At 46.9% G+C, this 20,071-nt stretch overlaps 2 protein-coding genes across 3 annotated transcripts in view; both read right to left on the bottom strand.

Annotated features, from left to right (window-relative positions):
- Nucleotides 1-1,433: 1,433 nt before the first annotated feature.
- Nucleotides 1,434-9,661, bottom strand: kcmf1 (potassium channel modulatory factor 1). Its single transcript, XM_076043661.1, has 7 exons — nucleotides 9,466-9,661; nucleotides 7,669-7,836; nucleotides 7,397-7,536; nucleotides 4,721-4,822; nucleotides 4,406-4,589; nucleotides 3,345-3,639; nucleotides 1,434-2,459 (listed from the first exon to the last, which is right to left on the bottom strand). Exons 1-7 carry the CDS (start codon nucleotides 9,479-9,481, stop codon nucleotides 2,198-2,200), a joined length of 1,167 nt encoding a protein of 388 aa, XP_075899776.1. The 5' UTR covers nucleotides 9,482-9,661; the 3' UTR covers nucleotides 1,434-2,197.
- An 880-nt stretch (nucleotides 9,662-10,541) lies between these two features.
- The window catches only part of itga1 (integrin, alpha 1), a 35,122-nt gene continuing 25,592 nt past the window's right edge, over nucleotides 10,542-20,071 (bottom strand). For both annotated transcript variants that reach the window (XM_076043639.1, XM_076043638.1), the window contains exons 15-30: nucleotides 19,660-19,790; nucleotides 18,980-19,155; nucleotides 18,727-18,878; nucleotides 17,453-17,563; nucleotides 16,087-16,163; nucleotides 14,954-15,080; nucleotides 14,762-14,833; nucleotides 14,598-14,674; nucleotides 14,376-14,465; nucleotides 13,779-13,881; nucleotides 13,568-13,687; nucleotides 13,391-13,489; nucleotides 13,005-13,109; nucleotides 12,778-12,873; nucleotides 12,567-12,680; nucleotides 10,542-12,337 (exon numbers count right to left, since the gene is read on the bottom strand). In XM_076043639.1, coding sequence (XP_075899754.1) covers nucleotides 12,293-12,337; nucleotides 12,567-12,680; nucleotides 12,778-12,873; nucleotides 13,005-13,109; nucleotides 13,391-13,489; nucleotides 13,568-13,687; nucleotides 13,779-13,881; nucleotides 14,376-14,465; nucleotides 14,598-14,674; nucleotides 14,762-14,833; nucleotides 14,954-15,080; nucleotides 16,087-16,163; nucleotides 17,453-17,563; nucleotides 18,727-18,878; nucleotides 18,980-19,155; nucleotides 19,660-19,790 — 1,695 coding nt within the window. In that variant the 3' untranslated portion in view covers nucleotides 10,542-12,292. The remainder of the gene's footprint in view (nucleotides 12,338-12,566; nucleotides 12,681-12,777; nucleotides 12,874-13,004; nucleotides 13,110-13,390; nucleotides 13,490-13,567; nucleotides 13,688-13,778; nucleotides 13,882-14,375; nucleotides 14,466-14,597; nucleotides 14,675-14,761; nucleotides 14,834-14,953; nucleotides 15,081-16,086; nucleotides 16,164-17,452; nucleotides 17,564-18,726; nucleotides 18,879-18,979; nucleotides 19,156-19,659; nucleotides 19,791-20,071) is intronic.

The following is a 20,071-nucleotide window of genomic DNA, read 5'->3' on the forward strand; positions in this document are numbered from 1 at the left end:
ACTGCAGCAGAGCGACGAGGACAGCTGCCCCGCTGGGCCTCAAACGCCGGACGCGTCTTTGCGTCTCTCCTGAGCATTTCACGCCACGGCCCGACAATCCGAGCATTCCTGCGGGTTTTGACTCACCTTCCTGAGGTGGAGGCGGCGAAGCCGCTTCTCCAAGGACGTCTCCCACACATTATTATTCTGCGTCTGACACGGCGACGTCATCAGAGAGCTCGGAGAAAGAAATCCTCTGTACACTGCGCCAGTGGAGAGGATGACCTAAAACGGAGAATGTTAAGAGGAGGGCGAACTGTCGGATTCTTCAAATATTTAATATTTGAGGTTACATTAAGATACCTGATTTTGTTTTAATTTATTCAGATTATTCATTCCCTTCAGTCTAGAAGAACTGACTTTTTTTTTTTTTAATCTAAAACTTGTACACAAATGCACGTTTAAATTAGTTTTTTTAAAATCGGTATTCTGTACAATCCTACGCTTTTCTTTTTTTTTTTTTTTTTTACTTCTTTTAAAATACAAAAATGTTAATCTTTTGGTCGTCACATAGTTTTTTTTTAGCTAGTAAGAAAGAAGCGCTGGGGGGGCCGGGGGGTCGTTATGTGCTTTCAACTAAATACTGTTGGCTAAGAATAAACTGTGTTTATCCTTTCAATTCTACGAGAAGCCAAAGAGTCAAAACCGTGTAAAAATCACAACAAAGGTGTAAAAGTTTGACAATGTCTCCGTTTGATCAAAAGCAGTGCGTCCTTTAAATTTATTGTATTCTAAATTTACATTTCCTTTTCTTTAAAAAAAAAAAAAAGTCTGCCATTTCTTGGAACCATTAAGAAAAGTTAAGCAATTTCGTCGAACTTTACATCGAGGGTCAAAAAGTATAGGCATGAAGGTGTCATGAATCACATCAAGGCTCAAAAACAGAAAAAAAAACCCATGAATAAATAGAAAGTGCTAAATTTTAGCAAGAAAGAAAGAAAACACACACACACACACTTGCACGCACACACACTGCCTTGTCGAGAAAAAAAAAAGAACAAAACTATGAAGAGGAAAGTTTCCTGATACCCAGAAAAACAAAAAGAACAAACAAAACAAAACAAAACAAAACGGAAAGCATGTGATGTGACAACGGACCTGAAACAGAGCGAATGTGAAAGAGCAACAGACACTCTGAGCATCTCGTCTACGAACCAGAAGGAATAAGGTGCTTTGACAGCTTACAACTAAATAACCCCCGTGTTGCGGCGCCAGGTAACTCCCACTCATCACTTTGGGACAAAAAAACAAAAAACAAAAACATAATAAACTAACCGTGGCAGGTCACCTTCATCACAGCAGCTCTTGCAAAAACGACTCGACTCTTTCAATCGGCTGAAAGATTTGGGATCAATTTTTTTTTTGGTTTTTCTTTTTTTTTTTTAACATAAGAATTTTTTTTTCCTTTTTTTTTTTTTTTTTTTTAATGACGTCATTAAAAAGGTCATGCGCTGCAAATAACTGCATGCAGTAGTTATGGTAACCCATCCAAGCACTTTTTATTCATTAATAGTCATGAACTGAAACGCACACTCGCGCACAGCAGCTTGAACCGAGGGGCCGGGGGCCGCCTCCCACTTGTGGATGTGGATACTGAACATGTTGAGCCACTCGAGTGTCACAGGAAGCAGACGAAGGTGTGCCGCCGCGGCCGCCTGCCACGTTGAAACCCCCCCTGCCCCCCCGGAGGAAAAGTATGTGGACTGATTATCGACTTCATATATATCTGGTATGTATATATATTTATATATATATATATATATATATATATATATTTATAGATTTGTCTTCTCTCTCGCACGCTCACTCGGTTGCTATTGCGCACTCGCACGTTCATCCCATTTGCTCTCATTTATTTTTGTTCACAATGTAACAAAAATGGTGACAGGCCTGAAATTACAATCACCGACGGGATCGGGGGGGGGGGGGGGGGGGGCAAAAAAAAAATAAAATGAAAATAATAATAATAAAATTATTAAAAATTAAAAAGAAACCAAACTCAGAAATTAGAAGAGAGGAGGGGTGAAAAGGATGGTGAGACGGGTCGTGTCGGATCAGGTCGGGTCGGGTCAGGTCGGGTCGCTCTCTCTCTCGCTCTCTCTCTGCCCGTCACTGACAGTGGCAGCAGAGGGGACACAGTCTGCTCGCTGCTCGGACATCAAAGAGGCGGCGGAGGCTCCTTCCCCGTCGAGCTGCTCTCCCGCAGCTGGAGGTTCTCCAGCGCCACGTCCAAAGGCATGATATCCACGCAGCCCATGGCGCCGAAGTCGGCGAAGTCTCGCCGCTCGTCCTCGTCCGAGGAGGAGCTCTCCTCGTGCATCAGCGTGGACAGCAGCAGCTCCTGCACAAACAGGCTGCGGTCGGCGCGCTCGCCCTCCAGGAACTGCCGCTCCGCTTCGGACATCTTGGGCTCGTTCAACCTGAGCGTGGGGGGAATTGGGGGGGGGGGGGGGAAGCAAGCAGTGTTTTTGTGTTTAATTTATTCATTTATTTATTTATTTTTAGACATTTTCTTTTTCAGATTTTCATTTTGCTGTTGAATATTCTTTTTTTGTTTTTTTACAGTTATTCTGAATGGGCATATTTGCATTAGTGTGCTATATAATTATGTGAGCGCAGCCAGTCTTCAAAAGACATTGACAAAACAACAATAATAATAATAATGATAAAAATCATTTATTGCGATAATCTCTGGGATAATATATCGTTCAGCATACGTTCTTCTTATGACTGGCCTAGTTGGTATTGTACTTTTAAGTGTCCAGGTTATTGACCTGCGAGATGTGTTGGTTTGAACTGTTAACGGGCTGTAACTGTGAAGAGAGCTACAAAGATCACAGATTTGTCTCAAACAAAATCGCAGAAAGTGGCAGCGTTGATAAAGCAGCCTGACGATGGGGTCAGAAAGACAGAAGTGGAGCAAAACTGATTCAAATGTATAGAGCCCGATGCTACATGGCTGAAGACACAGCAAGGGGAAAAACCACCAGGAAGTAATGTTTGACAAATGGGCCGAGTGCAGCGACTGCAGGTCATCGATGAATCAACCATTAAAAATCCGTTTTGCGTGCAAGATTAGCCCAACCATTGGAAAACAAACCAACATTAAAGTTATCACGTTGCATATTATTATAGTTCCTGGTGAATGGCCCGATATCACATTAACTGCGCTGAAGCTTGAGCAGCTCATAAGCTTTGAGCAAAAGACGTCAGCGTCATTGTGTTGGCATTGTGTTCATTTCATTGCATCTTTTCCAGCCATCCTGATCCTGCTGGCTGCCATCGGCCCGGCTGACCGCACTCACCGTGCTAATAGGAACTGGGAGTTGTGGTTCGAGGACGAGGGGTTGCTCTCCCCGCCGGTGGCGGCGTTGGCGCCGGCCGCCGCGCTGCTGGACGGGGGCATGGCGTTGGCGCCCGGGTTGTTGCCGCGGCGGGTGGCGTGGCGGCCCGACTCCACCTGCTGCCGCGCCGCCTGCGCCTGCTGCCGCTCCAGCTGCAGCTGCATCTGGAGCTGCTGCAGCTGAGAGGCCGACGGCGCCGACGAGTTGATCTGGCCGCCGGCCGCGCGGCGCACGCCGGACAGCTGAGACAGCAGCTCTGCGGGAGGAAGGCGACATCAGCGTCAGTCGCTATCGATCGTGCCACTGGCTTTTGGCAACAGCGGGCTTAAGCTGGAAGCTCGACGGTAAAGCAGACCATCTCACAGTCAAAGCCCTGCACTGCAACGTTGTAGGCAAGTCTGTTATTTCAGAAGCCGTGGTAAGAGTGAAATTCTCCTGTACTTTGGAAGTTCTGGTTGGTGATGGTACTGGATTAGGGATGCAAATGGTCGATGAACTAATTAATCACTAGATCGAATAACGATTCATTGACAAGCGGCGATCTTTCCTGAGAACCCATATTTCATAATGAAGAATGTGTAAGGGACAAATTGCTAAACAATGTGAGGAATGTTTACATCAGAGAACAATAAAAAGCGACTCCTTTAATTTAATTGAATCGATTAAATTCTTAATCGCCTCACATCCCTATACAGGATCCATCATTGATGCATTATGCATGGAACACAAATGAATGAAACACAGCTTTTTTTTCCAGTACGAACAGTGACTGCTATTTAAAAGACATTTAGAGTTACGTTATTCCTCAGGATCTCATCATCATCATCATCATCATCATCATCATCCCTGTGGCAGAAAACATTTTTTTATAACAGACATATAAACATATTATAAAATGCAAAAGGTGGGAACAGACGTTCATGTTGACCAGTTGGGTTGAAAATAAAGTGTTTGCGCGTGCAAAAGACACAGTAAGTTGTGTGTGCTGCTGGTGACGGTGAGGGAGGGTGAGTGCAGCTCACCTGCGATTGGGTCCATTGCTTCCCTGTTGCTGGGAGTGTAGGTGGAGCTCTGCGACGCAGAGGATGAGAGCCCCCCCGTGGAGCTGCTAGTAAAGTGCATATTGGTCCGCCGCGCTCTGGAGCCGCCCAGCCCTCGGCCCGGGTGGAACATCCTGCGTACATGTCGAACGCTGCTCGACTCATCGTGATTCGGGGGCCGTTAAGGTGGAAACGACGCGGCACAAAAAAACAACAAAAAACGGCAAAAGTGAGCGTGGACGCCTCACAGAGGCGCACGAGCATGCAGAGGTGTGTGGCAAAGCAGAAAAAGGATATTAAATCTCTTGGCGCCCTGTGTTCGAGCGTAAGGTGAGCTGTAAAGTCATCTGTGACGTGGTTGGGGTCTCCTCCAGGCAGCGCAGCACATATAGGACAGATCTGGAATAAAGGTCAGAGTGAAGGGGTCAGGATTATTTCACTGCAGTTGTTGGAATACTAAAAATACATGGAAAAAAGACAATGAATAAGGAGAAAAAGTAAATAAAAAAAATAAAAAAAACAAACTATCAGAAGTTATTGGCAGAAACAGACAATAGCTGCGTTTCCATGCCAGTTCATCGCAAAATAAAAGCAGTATTTCTAAAATTTTGACAAAGCACAATTGCGATTTGCAGGAGTTTCGATTGAATGGTGTGAAGCGCATGAGCCGCAATTCTCGTCAGATGTCGCGGGACCCCCGCACGTCACGTCCGATTCACCTCTGTATCGATGTGTCTGAAAAACCACCTCATTAAAAAAGTTTAGGTGTTTTCATAACCAGTTTGGTTTTTTTGTTTAGGCTTTGCGCAATTCTAGGGGGTAATAGAACCGCAGCTACTAAGATCAATTCTTCCTCCCCAACTCTTTCACAGTGTCTGCTGGTAACTTCTATCTGAGAGAAAGAAAAAAAAAAAAGTTCTGGAAAAATTCGCCGCTAAACAACACTTTAATCTTGGCCAGGAAGCAACACGTCCAAACACCAAAGCAGTCGCCGTTACACAGGAAATAACTCGGCACTTCCAGGTAGTGAAATTACATATTTATGAGCAGGCTTTTAAATAGATGATCTGCCGTCAGTGCACGGCAGACGGGTTTTAGGAGGTGCTTAATCACCAGCGGTGGATGTTACGGGACTAATATCATGACTGAAAACAACCAGCCAGTTACATTGTCCAATAATGAGGCGACTGCAATGTCATGGTTAAATACTGTGAAAACCATGATGGACATGAGGTAATAACAGAGCGAGCAGCTCACAGAGAGAGAGAGAGAGAGAAAAATAAACTCTGCGAATCATTTTGAAGCCGGACTGAACTCCGAACTGGGTGCCCATGCTGTCAGATCCACAGTGGCACAAATCTTGACTGTCTGTCTGGCTTTTACTGTGAAACTGGGGGTAACAGGCCGTGGCCGCTGTTGGGACTACACTTCCTGCTCTGCCATGCTGGTCTTCCCACAGGTGGAGAACAGGAAAGCAGTTCTGGTAGAAGTGCGTCAACATGAAGCGAGACCTGATCTGTTTGTAGGACTAGGTCTTGCTATCCCTCAATAGATGTACCTAAGGCACCGATGAGACACTGTGGCTTTCGAGTGAGAGATGGCATCCTTTGGGTTATCAAGTGGGCGGCATCCTTCACTAGTGTTTCGCTGATGAACCCACGACACTTCTGGAGGCCCAGGTCAAGTCCTTCCTCTTGATCCACAGCCACTGACTCCCCTTTTCAGCAGCCATGGAGGGGTTCTTAACTGCCTGCCTGTGGGCCTTCCCTCACACCCCCATCTCCCTGAGTAGCCTAGATGTTGAGGTGGCTACGAATCCTCTGCAGCCTACTTCCACTGGGCGTACCTTCACATGCCAGCCTTGTTGTTGGGTATCTGCTGCGAGTTCTGAATACCTGAACATGAAGCGAGACGACCAACAGTCTGGATCAAGACGTGTTTCAGACGCTCATTTTTATAGATGGGTGATGACTTAACATGTAAGAAAAGCTTTTTTTGTTGTTTTTCCTTCCAAAAAAGGGTGGATTCTTTGAGAAAATTCCCGGCTCTGTGAGTCATTGGCCATGTACCTCACCCACCACTGCTGGCACCGCCGCTGGCACTGCTGGCACAAGGAGGCGCAGTTTAAAAAAAAAAGAAAAAAAAAAAAGGTCCGGCAGGGATTCGACAATAACAAAACTAATTTGATAAGCGGCTGCGCTTTGTGGATCAGAGACTGAATAAACAGCTGCAACTTTGGCTTATGGCCCTGTAGTGAGCACAGCAAATCGGACAAGAAAGGTTATTTGAGTGAGTTGGAACTTTGCCGTTGCGCCGCCTATGCGGGGGTCCCGCTGACTTATCTGACTGGTTTTCACGGCACCGTGCGATGCCGTCTGATGGCAGCAGCTCAGACTTCACACTCGAGCAATAGGAAGGAGTTTGCGGCGATCATCTCGGCCAGCTGCTGTGCACCACAGGGGGTCTCATTGAGAGAGAACGGAGGAACCGTCGGTCTGATTCAGTAGCGGGGAAACAAATTGGTGTTCGCCAGACAAACGATGGCCTCTTGTTTTTATCATCGCTCGCTGCGTTCGCGTTAGCCCTAGAATTTTGCAACACCTAAATATCGCAATAAAAAACTGCTGAATGAAACGGATACATTTGTATTGTATTGCTGAAAGGTTTCGTGGAAGTGTCACGGAAACACTTTTTTAATATTTAGGCGTGACGCGTGTGGGGTCACGTGACCAGCTCACTTCAAGTAAATATGGCGCGTTATGTTTGGACGGAGGAGGAAACGGAATGTTTTTATAAGTAACTTAAGAGAAAAATAAAAGAACCATTCGTGAATGCAAAAAAACAGAAACAAACAAAGGCACATGTAATTCGCTACCGTTAGCTCGCACGTCCGAACGCACCTCGCGTGCGACGCTGTGAAGCGCGGCAGCTCCCTCTGCCCCAGGTGAGCGCTCAGGTATGCGGCGTACTCACCACCTCTGTGGAGGTCTCGGCGTGCTCCGAGGTGACGTGCTCCTGCAGGGACGTCTCCGTGAAGCCCATCTTGCCGCAGTAGGGACATGTGAACGACTGGGGCTGCTCTACCGAAAACGTGTCTCCTCCATAATACAGGTCTGCGAGTGTAGAGAGTGGGAGAGAGAGAGAGAGCGAGAGAGAAAAAAACCCATGTCCGTCAATCGACGCCCAGCGTGTTCTGTTAATAGAGAGGCTGGACAGACATCACGGACGCTCCCACGCGGCCTCACCGTAGTCTACCCGGGTTAATATACACTGCATGGGGTGCTCTGTGGTGTGTCTCGTCGTCGTGGCGCCGCTCTCGTAGCACGACGCGCACAGGTCGTAGTCGTAGCAGATTAAGCACTTGAAGCGTCGTCCGCGGAAGTTTCCTTTCAAACATGCATCGCAGCTCACACCTGCACAAGAAGAAGAAGAAGAAGAAGACAGATTTAGATACAACTGCAAAAAAAAAAAAAAAAGGCAAGTCGGGGAAAGCAAGTCCCACTGACGGGAGCGTGCGTTCTGGAGAGGCACCAACTCACAAGTGCCAGTCGTGGAAAAACTCTGGCAGCTCGCAGGGAACTTCACAGGCAAGGCCTCAAAGACACAACTCAGTAGGAGCAGTGCGGGCGTCTGACGCACTGCGAAGCCATTTCAGCTTTTGTTTTGTTTTGACTTTGCAGCACAATCCACATATTTGCAGGAAGCATTTGGTTTTCATCCCTATCCACAAATCTCACCGGACAAGTGAGAAAACGGTGGCAGCGCCTGCATCATGAGCTTTAATATCAGGCATTTCTCTGTGTCATCTGCCTGTTTATACAGAACAGCACTGGTTACAAGCCTCCTGGTGTGCAGACACAGCTGCTTATTTTCTATAACTGATCACAAATATTCAAACTACTGACTCCGCAACACAAAGGGGGAGGGGGCGGGGGTGGAGGAGCCCGGATGAGCCATCAACAAACATGTTGATTATATATATGTATATTACATACAACAACATGTGTCATAAACATATATGGCAAGTATCATACGACCTGAATGCCACTTTGTGTCATCCTAATGCGACATGAAACACACCTACACGAGGAATTCTGACTGTTTGCAAAAAGTGTAGGGTGGCTGCGAGAGACTGGCATCTCCCATCAGAGAGGATTTGCAGGGCTCATTGTGCTATTACGACACTAAATGTGGACATTCTTGACGTTCTTACGGGGCTGCGCGTCTATACCGTGCTCGTGTTTGCATTACAGAACACCATAGCAACTTCTGGGAGGGGAGGGTGATTAAACGGGACGATCCAGTCCTCTCTGGCCTGCTTCAACTTGACGCATATATAGTTTTAGCATAATAATGTCAGATAAGACTGCTGCTGAGTTTCAACTTCGACACATCGTAAGTTAACTTGAGCTAAAGGGACGGCAGCTAGCTAACGTGGTGACTGGTTCACGCTCAGGAGGCCTTGGACTTTATGTCGTCTTCTTGATGACAGTGCACTAACAACATCAGGATTCTGTGGCAAGACAGGGCACTTTAGCACTAGCATTTAGCATCAGGGCTTCTCAGCTTTGATGTTTTAAAAATGCCGGGGAATGTAGAGCCGGAATGTTACCGTAATTGTATAAAACTATGTCGCAGTGTACCGCGTATATGATTTAAACCCGAGTGCACCAAACAATCGCAGCAACGGCAATGACTGCTCCTGCTAGCTCATGTTAGCTACCGGAGCTAGCCCTAGCCTCTTAGCAACGGCTAATGGCTAAGCACCGCAATGTTGCAGTTTCATGCCGAGCTGGTTCGTTTAACTTGTCGCTATTCACTGAACATTATGGGATGTGAGACACGCAAGCACACCAGGGACTGCGACAGAAAACACAATGGCAATGAGATAATACATTTTAAAATGCAAGCCCCGTGGGAAGAAAAAAAACGCAACAGCCTATATGACTTGAGTAAGCACACAGAGAAGCTAGCTAAGGAGTTAGCACCTCAGGTAACATTAGCCAGCGACCAAGGCGCTGTGGATGTGTTTATCAACTCACCCTCATGTCGGGACATCCTACAAATAGTAGCGCAGCCCCTCCTCGGGCTCCCCAGTGCGTTCAACCGGGAATCGATCAGTCTTTCGGGGGATAAAAACACTGAACTAAACCGCAACCCTCGCCTCTTTTCGGGCAAGATGGATCCGTCCGCAGCTTACAGTTTGTTCTGCTTCCCCTCCCAGAGTGTCACTCATCACTAGTTATGTACTGCGGGTGAACGCTAGGGGGAGTTGTACTACAGGAAACCGCGGCCACCCGGGCTGGACTGAGCAGTAATTGCGCGACAGGAATGTTGCCCCGAGCCTCGAGTTACATGTTTTTTTCCTCTCTCTTACTTTTACTAGAAATACGCAAAAAAAAAAAAAAAAATTAAATTAAATTAAAAAATTAAACTAAACACGGGAGGTTTGTTGGAAGGAAAAAAAATACATTATTGAAGAAATAGAAATATATTCAAATGTCATTGTCTTTCTGATACCATGCTTTTGAAAATAATGACATTTTTTATTTGCTAGGTGTAGAAAAATGTAAAGAGCACACTTTACTTACATGCTACACTGCCATGTGTGATGGTAAACTGTTCTTTATTTGCCTCATTTCGCTACTGCTCGACAGTTAAATAACCAGAGAAATCCACTTTTGCAAAAAAATGTCAGTGTGGGAATGTTGCAGCTCTGTAGAAGTCATGCTCCAAGTTGACCAGTATAATTAAAAACCCACACCTGAGACTTTAAAGTCCATTGGAACTTTAAAGTATTTTTTTTATCGGGTTGCTATGGGGAAAAATGGAAATAGAAAATGAGCCATTACATACACAATGATTTAGTTTCGTGCAGGTAGGGTCTACGCCATAGAGAAAAATGTTTATTTTACGTGCACTAGACTGATCCAAATATTCTGCACACATACAGTGCGCGTACAAACCCATTCCAAAAAACCTTCATACGGCTCTTTTTCTGAGTGATAATACAAAACATCCCTTTCATCCCTTTGCAGCAGCTCCACTTGATGAATAAAGGCCGGACGGGACCTTTCCACCGTTGTCTGAAATGATCATAAACTCCTCCAAAGACGTCTTTAGTCAAAAGTCTTTATTTTTGTACATACGACTCAGTTCATGTCTGTGCTGATGATGGGGACACGTAGTCTTGACAAACCAGTGCATTACATTGAAGACTTCACAGCCGTGTCAAAGGCCGGCGCCGAGCTCGCCACTCCGGCTCGCACAGAGGGTCTCTTGACGTCACAATCCCAGAGTTTCTCAGGTGGCCAAATTGAGAGTGGCGGCCCCGCCCTCCTGTGCATGTGCCCAATGACATTTACACGTTCAGTACATATATCTTGTTCCATGTGCTTCGTGTCAAAAGTAGGTGAGAGCGGAGTAATTTTTACTATGCAAACACTTCCTCTTCTTCTTCTTCTCCTCCTGCTCCTGTAATGGGGGCAAATGTGACGGAACAGGCACAAAAAACCGGTTGAGCAAAAATAAACTGATCTGATCTACTGTAACGTGGAGCTGTGCGGCGTCCAAAGGCAGAAAGATGCTGAATTATAGACTTTACAAACATCTGTAGTCCGTCCACGGTGTGCATAAACAAACAGACAATGAATCGGATCCATGAGGTGGCGACTGCTGGTGAAACGTGAGATTTTACCCTCTGATGTCAATGAAATGAGATCTGCTACAGCTGATCATATTAAAGGTGCCAGGCAGCCTTTGACAAAGCTAAAAAATATCACTTTGAATCAATTGAAGCCAAAATAGTGGAAGCCAACAGAAATCATAATCTCATATAACTGATTAAAAAAAACAACAACAATATTTACATATTTGGACAGGCTTTAAAACCATGAACACAAGCATCTTGTATGTCAAATGAAAAATTCATGTTACATGTAGCACCTGAGTGAAAGTCATCTTCCCCATCCATTAATAACACACACACACACCCACACACACACAAAAAAAAAAAAGTATTTTAAATTACACAAAAATAGCAAACATTATGTACATTTATAAGCTTTACATTTTTTAAGCATTTACTGATATTTACAATACAATCAAAGTTTTGGACTCTGACACTAGTTATCCATGTTTCCAATGTGTGGAAATAAGAGTTGGGGTGGGTGGATAGGGTGCGTTCTGCATTTTGATTGGTTAGCTGAGATAAAAATCATTACAAAAATAAAAGCGTACAGACTTTGCCTTCTCTAGGATACAAGGGTTGATGTTTGTGTTTAGGGTGTGCCAAGTTACATCATTGAAATTCAGCGAAGAGAAAAACACTTAACAAGAAATACAGTGTGTGCCATAAAACTAATCAACTTCAATAAACTAGAATTGAACTTCCCAGACAGACTGCTGCCGATGCGTTAAAAACTTCACGTGTTCCGTCTCTCGCGAGCAAACTCTTTGGATGTTGGCGCTATTTCATGGCTTGCAACATGTTTGGCATTCGGAAGAAAAAAAACAACCTGAGGACTTTACTTTCCTGCGTAGCCAGAGTGCAGATAAGACTTTTTTTTTGCAAAACTACTGTATGTAATGCAAACAGATGCTACTTTGCTGCTTGATCTGAGCGGGTGCACACCGTCCATGCACGATGCCACTAAGTGCTTGCTGTAGTTGGTGTTTGGGTTCTTTCTTTCTTTCTTTTTTGGCGGCTTTGTACAGTTGTCTAGGCACTTCCTGTGTGCTCACGCCAGCAGGGAAACAACCACAGTGTCTGAACACGTCTGAATGTCGTAGCGTCCGTCCGCGCGCGTGTGTGTGGGCCTCCTCCCGCTGTGTGACTCGCTTCGCTTTGCCAGTCGGGCCACCGTCCTTTTACTCCTTAGAGAATTCCCTGGATTTTCTCTTGAAGAAGCCCATCTAGAAAAGCAGGAGGACACTGATGAGATGCCACACCAACCTTGAGCTCTTCGGCTTGACGCCGCAGTGATGCCACTCTGTGATGTCACAGAAAGCACAGGTGCTTATCGCCGACCGCTCACCAAGATCAGCGACAAAGACAGAGGCAGGCCAAGACCTACAGGATCGTGTTTAACTGGCAGTGGCCGCTCCAGCTGAGTACAGCTTTCTGGCGAAACCGTGTATGTACCTTCCAGAGAACAAAGATGACGAGTGCGAGGATGAGCAGACCAATCAGGATGCTGAGGATGATGATCCAAATAGGAATTCCTCCTAAAGTCTCCTTTGAAACCTGGATCTTCACCTGTTCATAACACACACACGCACACACACGCACAGAATTAATGTTAAACAAACACTCTCAACTAAAAGTGTGACGACACCAACTCAGTCCCACTTACAGTCCTGCTCCTGTCGTTGCTGCTGACCTCAAACAGGTGTGAGTTTCTGATCGCCAGGCTGCCGTTCACCAACATGTGCAAACTGGAAAACTCCCCCTGAAAGATTCAAACTTTTTTTTTTATCCGTTCACTTCCCAGTTTTCTTTCGCCCGCCGGCAACAGAGCAGCGCAGGGTTGCCAGATAGGTAGAAGAAGATACGAGGCGGCGGCTCTTTTGCTTAACGCACCGCGATGAACGTGGGCTTCCACACTCGGAACGTCACGTTGATCTGGCTGCTGGTGTTCGGTGGGATGACGCAGCTGAATGAGGCGCACTTGAGGTTTTGACAGCTCTGTCAAACAATTCAAACACACACACACACACACACACACACACACACACACACACACACACACACACACACACACACACACACACACACACACACACGGAAAGACAGCAGGAAAACATGTTAGGAAAAGCAGAGTTTAATTTGTAGTTTTCGATTGTTTATACAGAGTCGAGGCATCAACCACCGACCAAGCAACCTCAGAGAAGATGTAAGATCACTTCTGAAGCAAATCAAAAGTGTGTCAAGTTGATTAAGAAGAATGAGAAACTTCATGGACTCACCAACAGAAACACACCGAGCGTCTCTTTCTTCGGATTGGGCTTGACGTCCCCTTTGCCGATCTTTAGCGGGTCGATCAAGTCTCTTGCGTTGCAATTCAACTTAAAGGTAAAAAAATAAATAAAAAATTGTTTTTTCTGCTAGCTTGTGTACGTGTCCATCTTTGGACGCACGCGTACCTTAGGTTTTGTGGAGATGCGAGTCAGGTAGAGGAGGTGGTTCCCCCACGGAGAGTGATGAGGGTAGGTGACGGTGAGGTTGAGGGGCGGGGTGGTCACCACGTCGCCCGCCTTCTCCAGCTGAGCGGACGAGAGGTGCACACGCGGGATGAGACAGCGGCGCCGCTGTGCGGCTGAGAAGCGTGCGATGAGCAGGTTTCGATCACGTTACCGTGTAGCTGATGTTGATCTCCTCGCCGATCTGCGAGGTCTTGTTGAAGACGGGGGGAAACTCCTCGCCCTCTTTGACCACGACGTGTTCGTCCACAGGCCGCCTTGAAAAAAAAAAACACACCCAACGATGTTAAACGCGTTGAGTGAAATGATTTCATCTTCAGCGGAGGTTTGGTTTAAGAAAAATGTTTTCTTTTTTTACCCCCTAAACTATGGAGTATCTGACAGATTATTTTCCTAAATTTAAAAGTCCAAAGAAAGAAACTTCGTTTACAGCCTCTTGCAAAAACCCTACTTTCACCTCCTGCTAAAACTGATGCTTTGTTGGACCGGCAATATGTGTTGTCATGTCAGTCACATGACATGTAAGAAGTGTCGGCTCCCTTTGTGATGTCACAAAGGGGACTGGTGTGCTTTTGAGAGCATGAAACACCTTTAGACGAGGTTGATGAAGGATTGTCAGTGAGATAACTTGCAATGGATTCATCATTTGTGATGTTTCAAACCTCCAGTTGCATCAGCGTCCCTTTGGTTAAATAAGTGACACTTTGTTGCTTCCAGCAGTCAGATGAGAGAGAGCGGCCTGATGACTCACGCTGAGAATATGACTCCGGCCTGGTACCGCACAGGGATGGAGATTTGCACTGAATTGTCACGCAGGGTGGAGGGCAGCTCCTCGCTGTCACTGTGGCCCGGAAGCAGTAGAAAACATAAAATGTGAGCAACAGGCACACTTTCACCAGAGTGGAAACCATTTTTATTTTTATTTTTTTGAGGAGGGAAAAAGTCAGCAACGGCAATAAAAGTTTAACCTCACCTAGTGGCTGTGATGTTGATCTGAATGAACTCTTGGATGTGTTTGGGGTTCGCCTCAAACGTCACTCGGAATTGCTCCTGCAGACATGAACACAAAGGGGTCACGATGAGCTCCGAGGAAGAAACACACAACCGCGTGGCGCTTCGTTACAAGCTGGAACTGACCTCTACGTTGCTCCCGAGGAAGGGGTACCCGACGGCGCAGTCCACCTTGGTGTGGTTCAGAGTGCAGTCCTCCTGAGAGAATACGGTGAGAATACCAAACAAACCAAAGAAAAGAAAAACAACACAAGTTAGCACACAAAAAAGTGAAGCAGGAAACAGTGGAGTGGCACTGAGGAGCTCCAAGCAGCTTACCTCTGCCTTCACGTAGTTGATGTTTGGCGAGAAGCTGAGGATGACTTTGGTGTTGTAGGCGTTGTCTTTGCTGTTCCTGATGCTGATCTTCACGTCCAGCTTGTCTTTATTGCTCTTGATCAGCATGCTGTATGCAAAACAATATAATAGTAATAATAATAATTAGGGGTGTCCGATATTGACTTTTTGCCAATATCCAATAAGCCGATACTCTCCGCTTAATTTCCGATTCTGATTACAACCGATACCAAAATATTCAGATGTTTTTTTTTTTTTACGTCGCATCACATATCTCTTGTTGTACAATTAATACAATACCTACTTTTACTGATGCCTAACTAGATGCATTTCACAAACAATGTTTGTTGAAAATAAGAACGCCGCTTCAACTTAAGTTATGGAAAAGTGCAATATTTATATATTTATATAACATTTTGTCAATATTTTGTTGAACGTGAATGAGGTAAAGTGCACACAAGGAAACAAAAGTGCCTTAGCCCATTGCTAAACATGAGCAAAAACAAAACCGATAGCGGTACATACAGATATGACGAAAAAAAAAAAAAGCTAATATCGAGCCGACATTATTGGACATCCCTAACAATGATAATAATAATTGTTATTATTATTAAAATAATGATAATGGTGATAATAATTCAATGTAAAGCACACGTCTCCCCACCAGGGTGCAGTCATGCTCAAGAAGACGGAACCTTCGAAGGCTCAGTCTACCGGCTGGAACCACAACAGAGACGCCGCTGACATGCTGATGTGCTTACAGGAGGAGATATTGATCACCCTGTTCTACCTCCCTGGCCTTTGAGAGATCCGTCGTGGCGGTAATTCCAGTCGCCGGCGTGACGGAGACGAAGCTAAAGCGTTCAGTGCGAGTCTCAGCCGACGCTGCTCTCGTCTGATCTCACCCTGACAGGATGTCGTCTCAAATCAAAGTCAGACGTCTGCGGCTCAACGAGGTAAATACTGCTCCCAATCATCTGGTCAACCCAAGGCTGATCTCTAATCCGTTCTGGCAGAGACAGGCGACTCCAAACCGTCCCGTCGCTTCATTAATCCTCAACTAAAATCCCTATTTTGATTTGGACTTTTATTTTGACATGCTAATACAAACCCACGTTTTCACGCTGGTCTCCGCTCTGACTGAGAGGTCGGCGACGCACTTCTCCTCGCTTCCACACTCCACCAGGGGAATCTGCAAAGACAGGTAGACATTTGGGTTCAATGAAGCTCTGAAATCTGTGGGAAATACCGTAAGAATGACCGAGAGGTGCTTCACAAGACATCTGAACTGGAAATGAGAAAACAAGCACTGCAGTCTTGCCAACAAATTGAGTCATTATTATAACTTTCAAAGGGATCTTGAGATGAATGTAGGGAGGCTGTGGATTGACACATTGTACAGTTAGATTCTGTTTTGTTTTTTTGTGCCCCGTGTCTCCAACCGGGAAGATTAAAGCCCCAATTACACCAAATTATTGTAATTGCGTTGTTTAAATCCCCATAAATGAACCATTTATGGGATAACTGAAGATTTGGGATGCAAAACATCTGTGACAGCAAATATGTTTCTATTTTTGAGGCCAGTTACTGGGCTATTCTGATGTGGCGAGGAAAAACAAACAGTCATTAGGACGAGACTGCGCACATGCCCCGAGTCAGGAGTGATTTGAACTGCGCGGACAATGATATCAGCAGATAACCATGCTGCCGTTTCTGTGCACTTGTTTGTCAGGGTTCATTGGGACAATCTTAATTTCCTTTTTGCCCCCCCCTCCTGTTTGCTCGCACTGTTTTAAGGGTCACAGTCGTATCTGTTCCCCGTTCCCAGCCCGCTCCCAGCGGGGCCGGCAAAGCTCACGCACTCTCCCAAGACGGACGGGACCAGGGGACGGGAATATCGTCCGGCTCCGTGTCACAAGGGGGAAAACCCCCCCAAAAAAACTGCAGCATCCGTTTGATGGCTTCCTTTCTTCTCTGTATGTCCCATCTCTTCCTTCCCACAACAATAACAGGAGAAATCCCGGCGGCTCCTCGGACCTCTGGGTTTCTTCTGGCCCCGCCGCTCAGGATGTTTCGCCGTGGAGGAAGAGGAGGATGTTGTGCTGCTGCTGCTGCTGCTGCTGCTGCTGCTGCTGCTGCTGCTGCTGCTGCACATTTCACACTCCACTCCGCTACGCTCTTTTTAAAACAGCGTGGAGCTCTCATGCACTGGAGGCGTCACTCAACGCAGGAGTTCTGTAGGAAAAGGGTTGGCGGGAAAGAGCAAACCGTGCGTGTGGGAGCGTGGGAAGTGGCTCGGTGTCGAAACACTGGGGCAGGCCTTTAGGAGGAATTGCTCTCAGCTGTTGCAGACTAAGGCTAATGCGCTGGGAAGGGGAGAGAACCGCTTCCCTCGTCTCGGCTCTGAAACAAGCGTTGCGATCTGACATGGAAGGTGTCGAGAGAGTAACGGCACGTCGTTAGCAGTCGCGGTAATCTCACAGTTTTATTGATGGATCTGGGGAGGCTTTCATCCAGCACGGGGCCCTTGTCCTCCTCAGCCAGTCCGAAGTCCAGAGACACCATCAGAGGGTCTCTGAAGTCCAGCCGCGCCTGCCGGGGAACAGACAGTGAGAATGGAATGGAAGTGAATTCGCTGCGGCAGGAAACAGAATGCAAGAGACGGCCGATTCTGTCAGATGATGCTGGTTTGCCGCAGAACTCTGCACACAGTCATAAGTTATTTGCTTTTTTCTTCGTGTTTGTTTACAATCGTTTTCTATCACAAACAATGATTCCCACTGTTCCAGGGCAGAAAAACACTGTGGCACGCCAGGCTGCGAAAGTCAAGAAACATTTGGCTTCACCAGTTTAACATCTGCGTTGGGTTTGAAAAGACTTTTTTGTCTCTCCAGATCTTCCAGATATGGCTTGAACCCGTCTGGGAGCAGATAAGACAGAGGTGGAGCATTTTGTTCCGGGCGCAGCCTCCCCTTAATACCTCGCTTTTAAAACCATGAAGGGAGTTCAGGCGCTCACACTGGGCTACGAAGACAGAGCAGGAATTCATGGCCGACACACACGGCGGCAGCAGTTGTTTCCTCTGATTAGTTCCTCTGTCCCTCGCTGAGGGAGGGAAGCTAATCAGGGGAATCCACCCAACAGCTGGAGCCGGAGACTTTGTGTGAGCGGCCTTAAGCATTTACCGCTGGAGACCAGCAGGGGTTACAGCGGGTCGCGTCGCCGTGACGCAGGGACGGAGCACGCCGGGATCCTGATCTCCGACTCCTCCGTCTCCGTTCCCCTCAACGCCTACTTGGCTCTTTGTTCTCTGGGTTTTTTTTGGTTTTTTTTTGCTCTGCGACTTCCCTCGGGCCTGCAGATGATTTATCACCAGTCGCGCCGCGGGCCGAAGCTCGGCATGCTTTGATCAGGATGGGTCTGTTTCGGGTTAGAAAGCGAGATCTTCCTGCTCCTCGGACGTCACCGAACGTTCCTGCCGCCTGATTGGCTCAAAGCACCTCTTGCACGGCCGACACGGGTGGACGAACCACTGACTTTGAGCTAGAAGCTAAAGCAAAGTGTTTTTTTGTTTTTTTTATTCGGCTGCAAACAAAGGGCTAAATATGCTGTTTTCTGCACATTCATAGAGTTCTGAGCACAGCTACTGAAAACGGGTCTCTCCGCGCTCCTAAAGGCTCTGCTGTCACTTTCTCTGCGGGTAAGACGCCGTGACTAAACTCCTACGTAGTCCTCTCGAAGAACAGAGCACTCACCGCCATCATGAAAGTCTCCTGCATGCACCTACTCCCTCCGTCTCTGATGCTGAAGGTCCGGGTGATCTTGCGCTCGCTCTTATCACCCAGGTCGATAAAGGAGGCCCTGGCTTTTGCGCGCAGCGCATCCACCTCCAGGCTGTAGCGGATCTCTGCAGGTCAGATAAGACAGGAGGGAAAATTAAAACACAACAATGTCAAATGGATTTTTTTTTTTTGTCTTTGTTCAACATAGGATGGGGGTTGGTCCCACCTGCAGCGAAGGTTGAGTCCGCCTGGTCGGATTTGACGGCGAAGTCAAAGCACACCATGGTTTTCACACACACGGACCTGCGTCCGCCTTGCTCGCACTGGTACTGAAGCTGCTGCAGGTTGATTTTGGCCGGGTCAAAGGTCATGTTGGCACGGAGCTCCGCAACGTCTCTGGACCTGGCCGTGGCGGAAGAACCTCATCAGTGAAAAAAAGCACAACAAACTGGGGCGTTTTGGAGCGTAAGCGCGTTACTACTACGCAAACATTTTCTGAGCTTTCTGAAACAGCCGCCAGCGACCGGGCGGAGAGAACGAGCGGCTGCCAAATCCATTTTCAGCCCTTTGGCCACTCGGGAGACGCAGTTTTCACACAGTTTAGCTGCGCCTCCCGCCAGCAGGAAGTGTTGGAGAACGAAAAAGTTTGCCTGGGAGGATTAGCGACGGCGTGGGCTTGATGTCTGAACAGGCTGCTTTCCAAAACTGTGGAAGTTTTTTTTAACACCGCAATCACGAGGAGGTGATCGTCTCCAGGAGCCCTGGGGTGGGGGATACGCACAGCTGCGGAGAAGCTGATGATGAAGATGATGATTTCTCCGGGATGCAGGGATAACAATCCATAGGCACTTTGACAGCAGCTGTATGTTTGTCTAGGCGTGGGGGGTTGCGGGGGCCGAGTCTCACCAGAAGAGCGAAGCCCCTCCCAGGCCTCCGATGGTGACATCCGTGATCCCGTCGCCGTTCAGATCCATGACTCCGTGGATGGACTGGCCGAAGAATTTCATCGTGTCGCCATCGCCGCCTGCAGGGATTCGCTGCGGAGACGGAACACAGGGATGATCAGAGCACGCCAATAGGGGGAGAGTCTGGTTTATTTCAGCGCCGAGCCAAGAGTCATGACAGCGTCGCCGGTTTTTGTCCATTTTAGTAGCTTGAGAAGAGGAATCTCTTGGCTAGAAGAGGCAACAGGGAGTATTTTGGTTTAAAAAATCAAAGAAAATCCCTCTCAGTCTTCTTCCATCATACAGTCAGCAAAGCATTGACATGATTTTGGTTGTGTTTTCTTATTTAGTCATTCATTTTTTACATTGGCACC

This window comes from Nelusetta ayraudi, unplaced genomic scaffold (genome assembly GCF_046127955.1).
Source record: "Nelusetta ayraudi isolate G7.1 ecotype Tasmania unplaced genomic scaffold, CSIRO-AGI_Nayr_v1 ptg000076l, whole genome shotgun sequence".
NCBI classification, from domain to species: domain Eukaryota; kingdom Metazoa; phylum Chordata; class Actinopteri; order Tetraodontiformes; family Monacanthidae; genus Nelusetta; species Nelusetta ayraudi.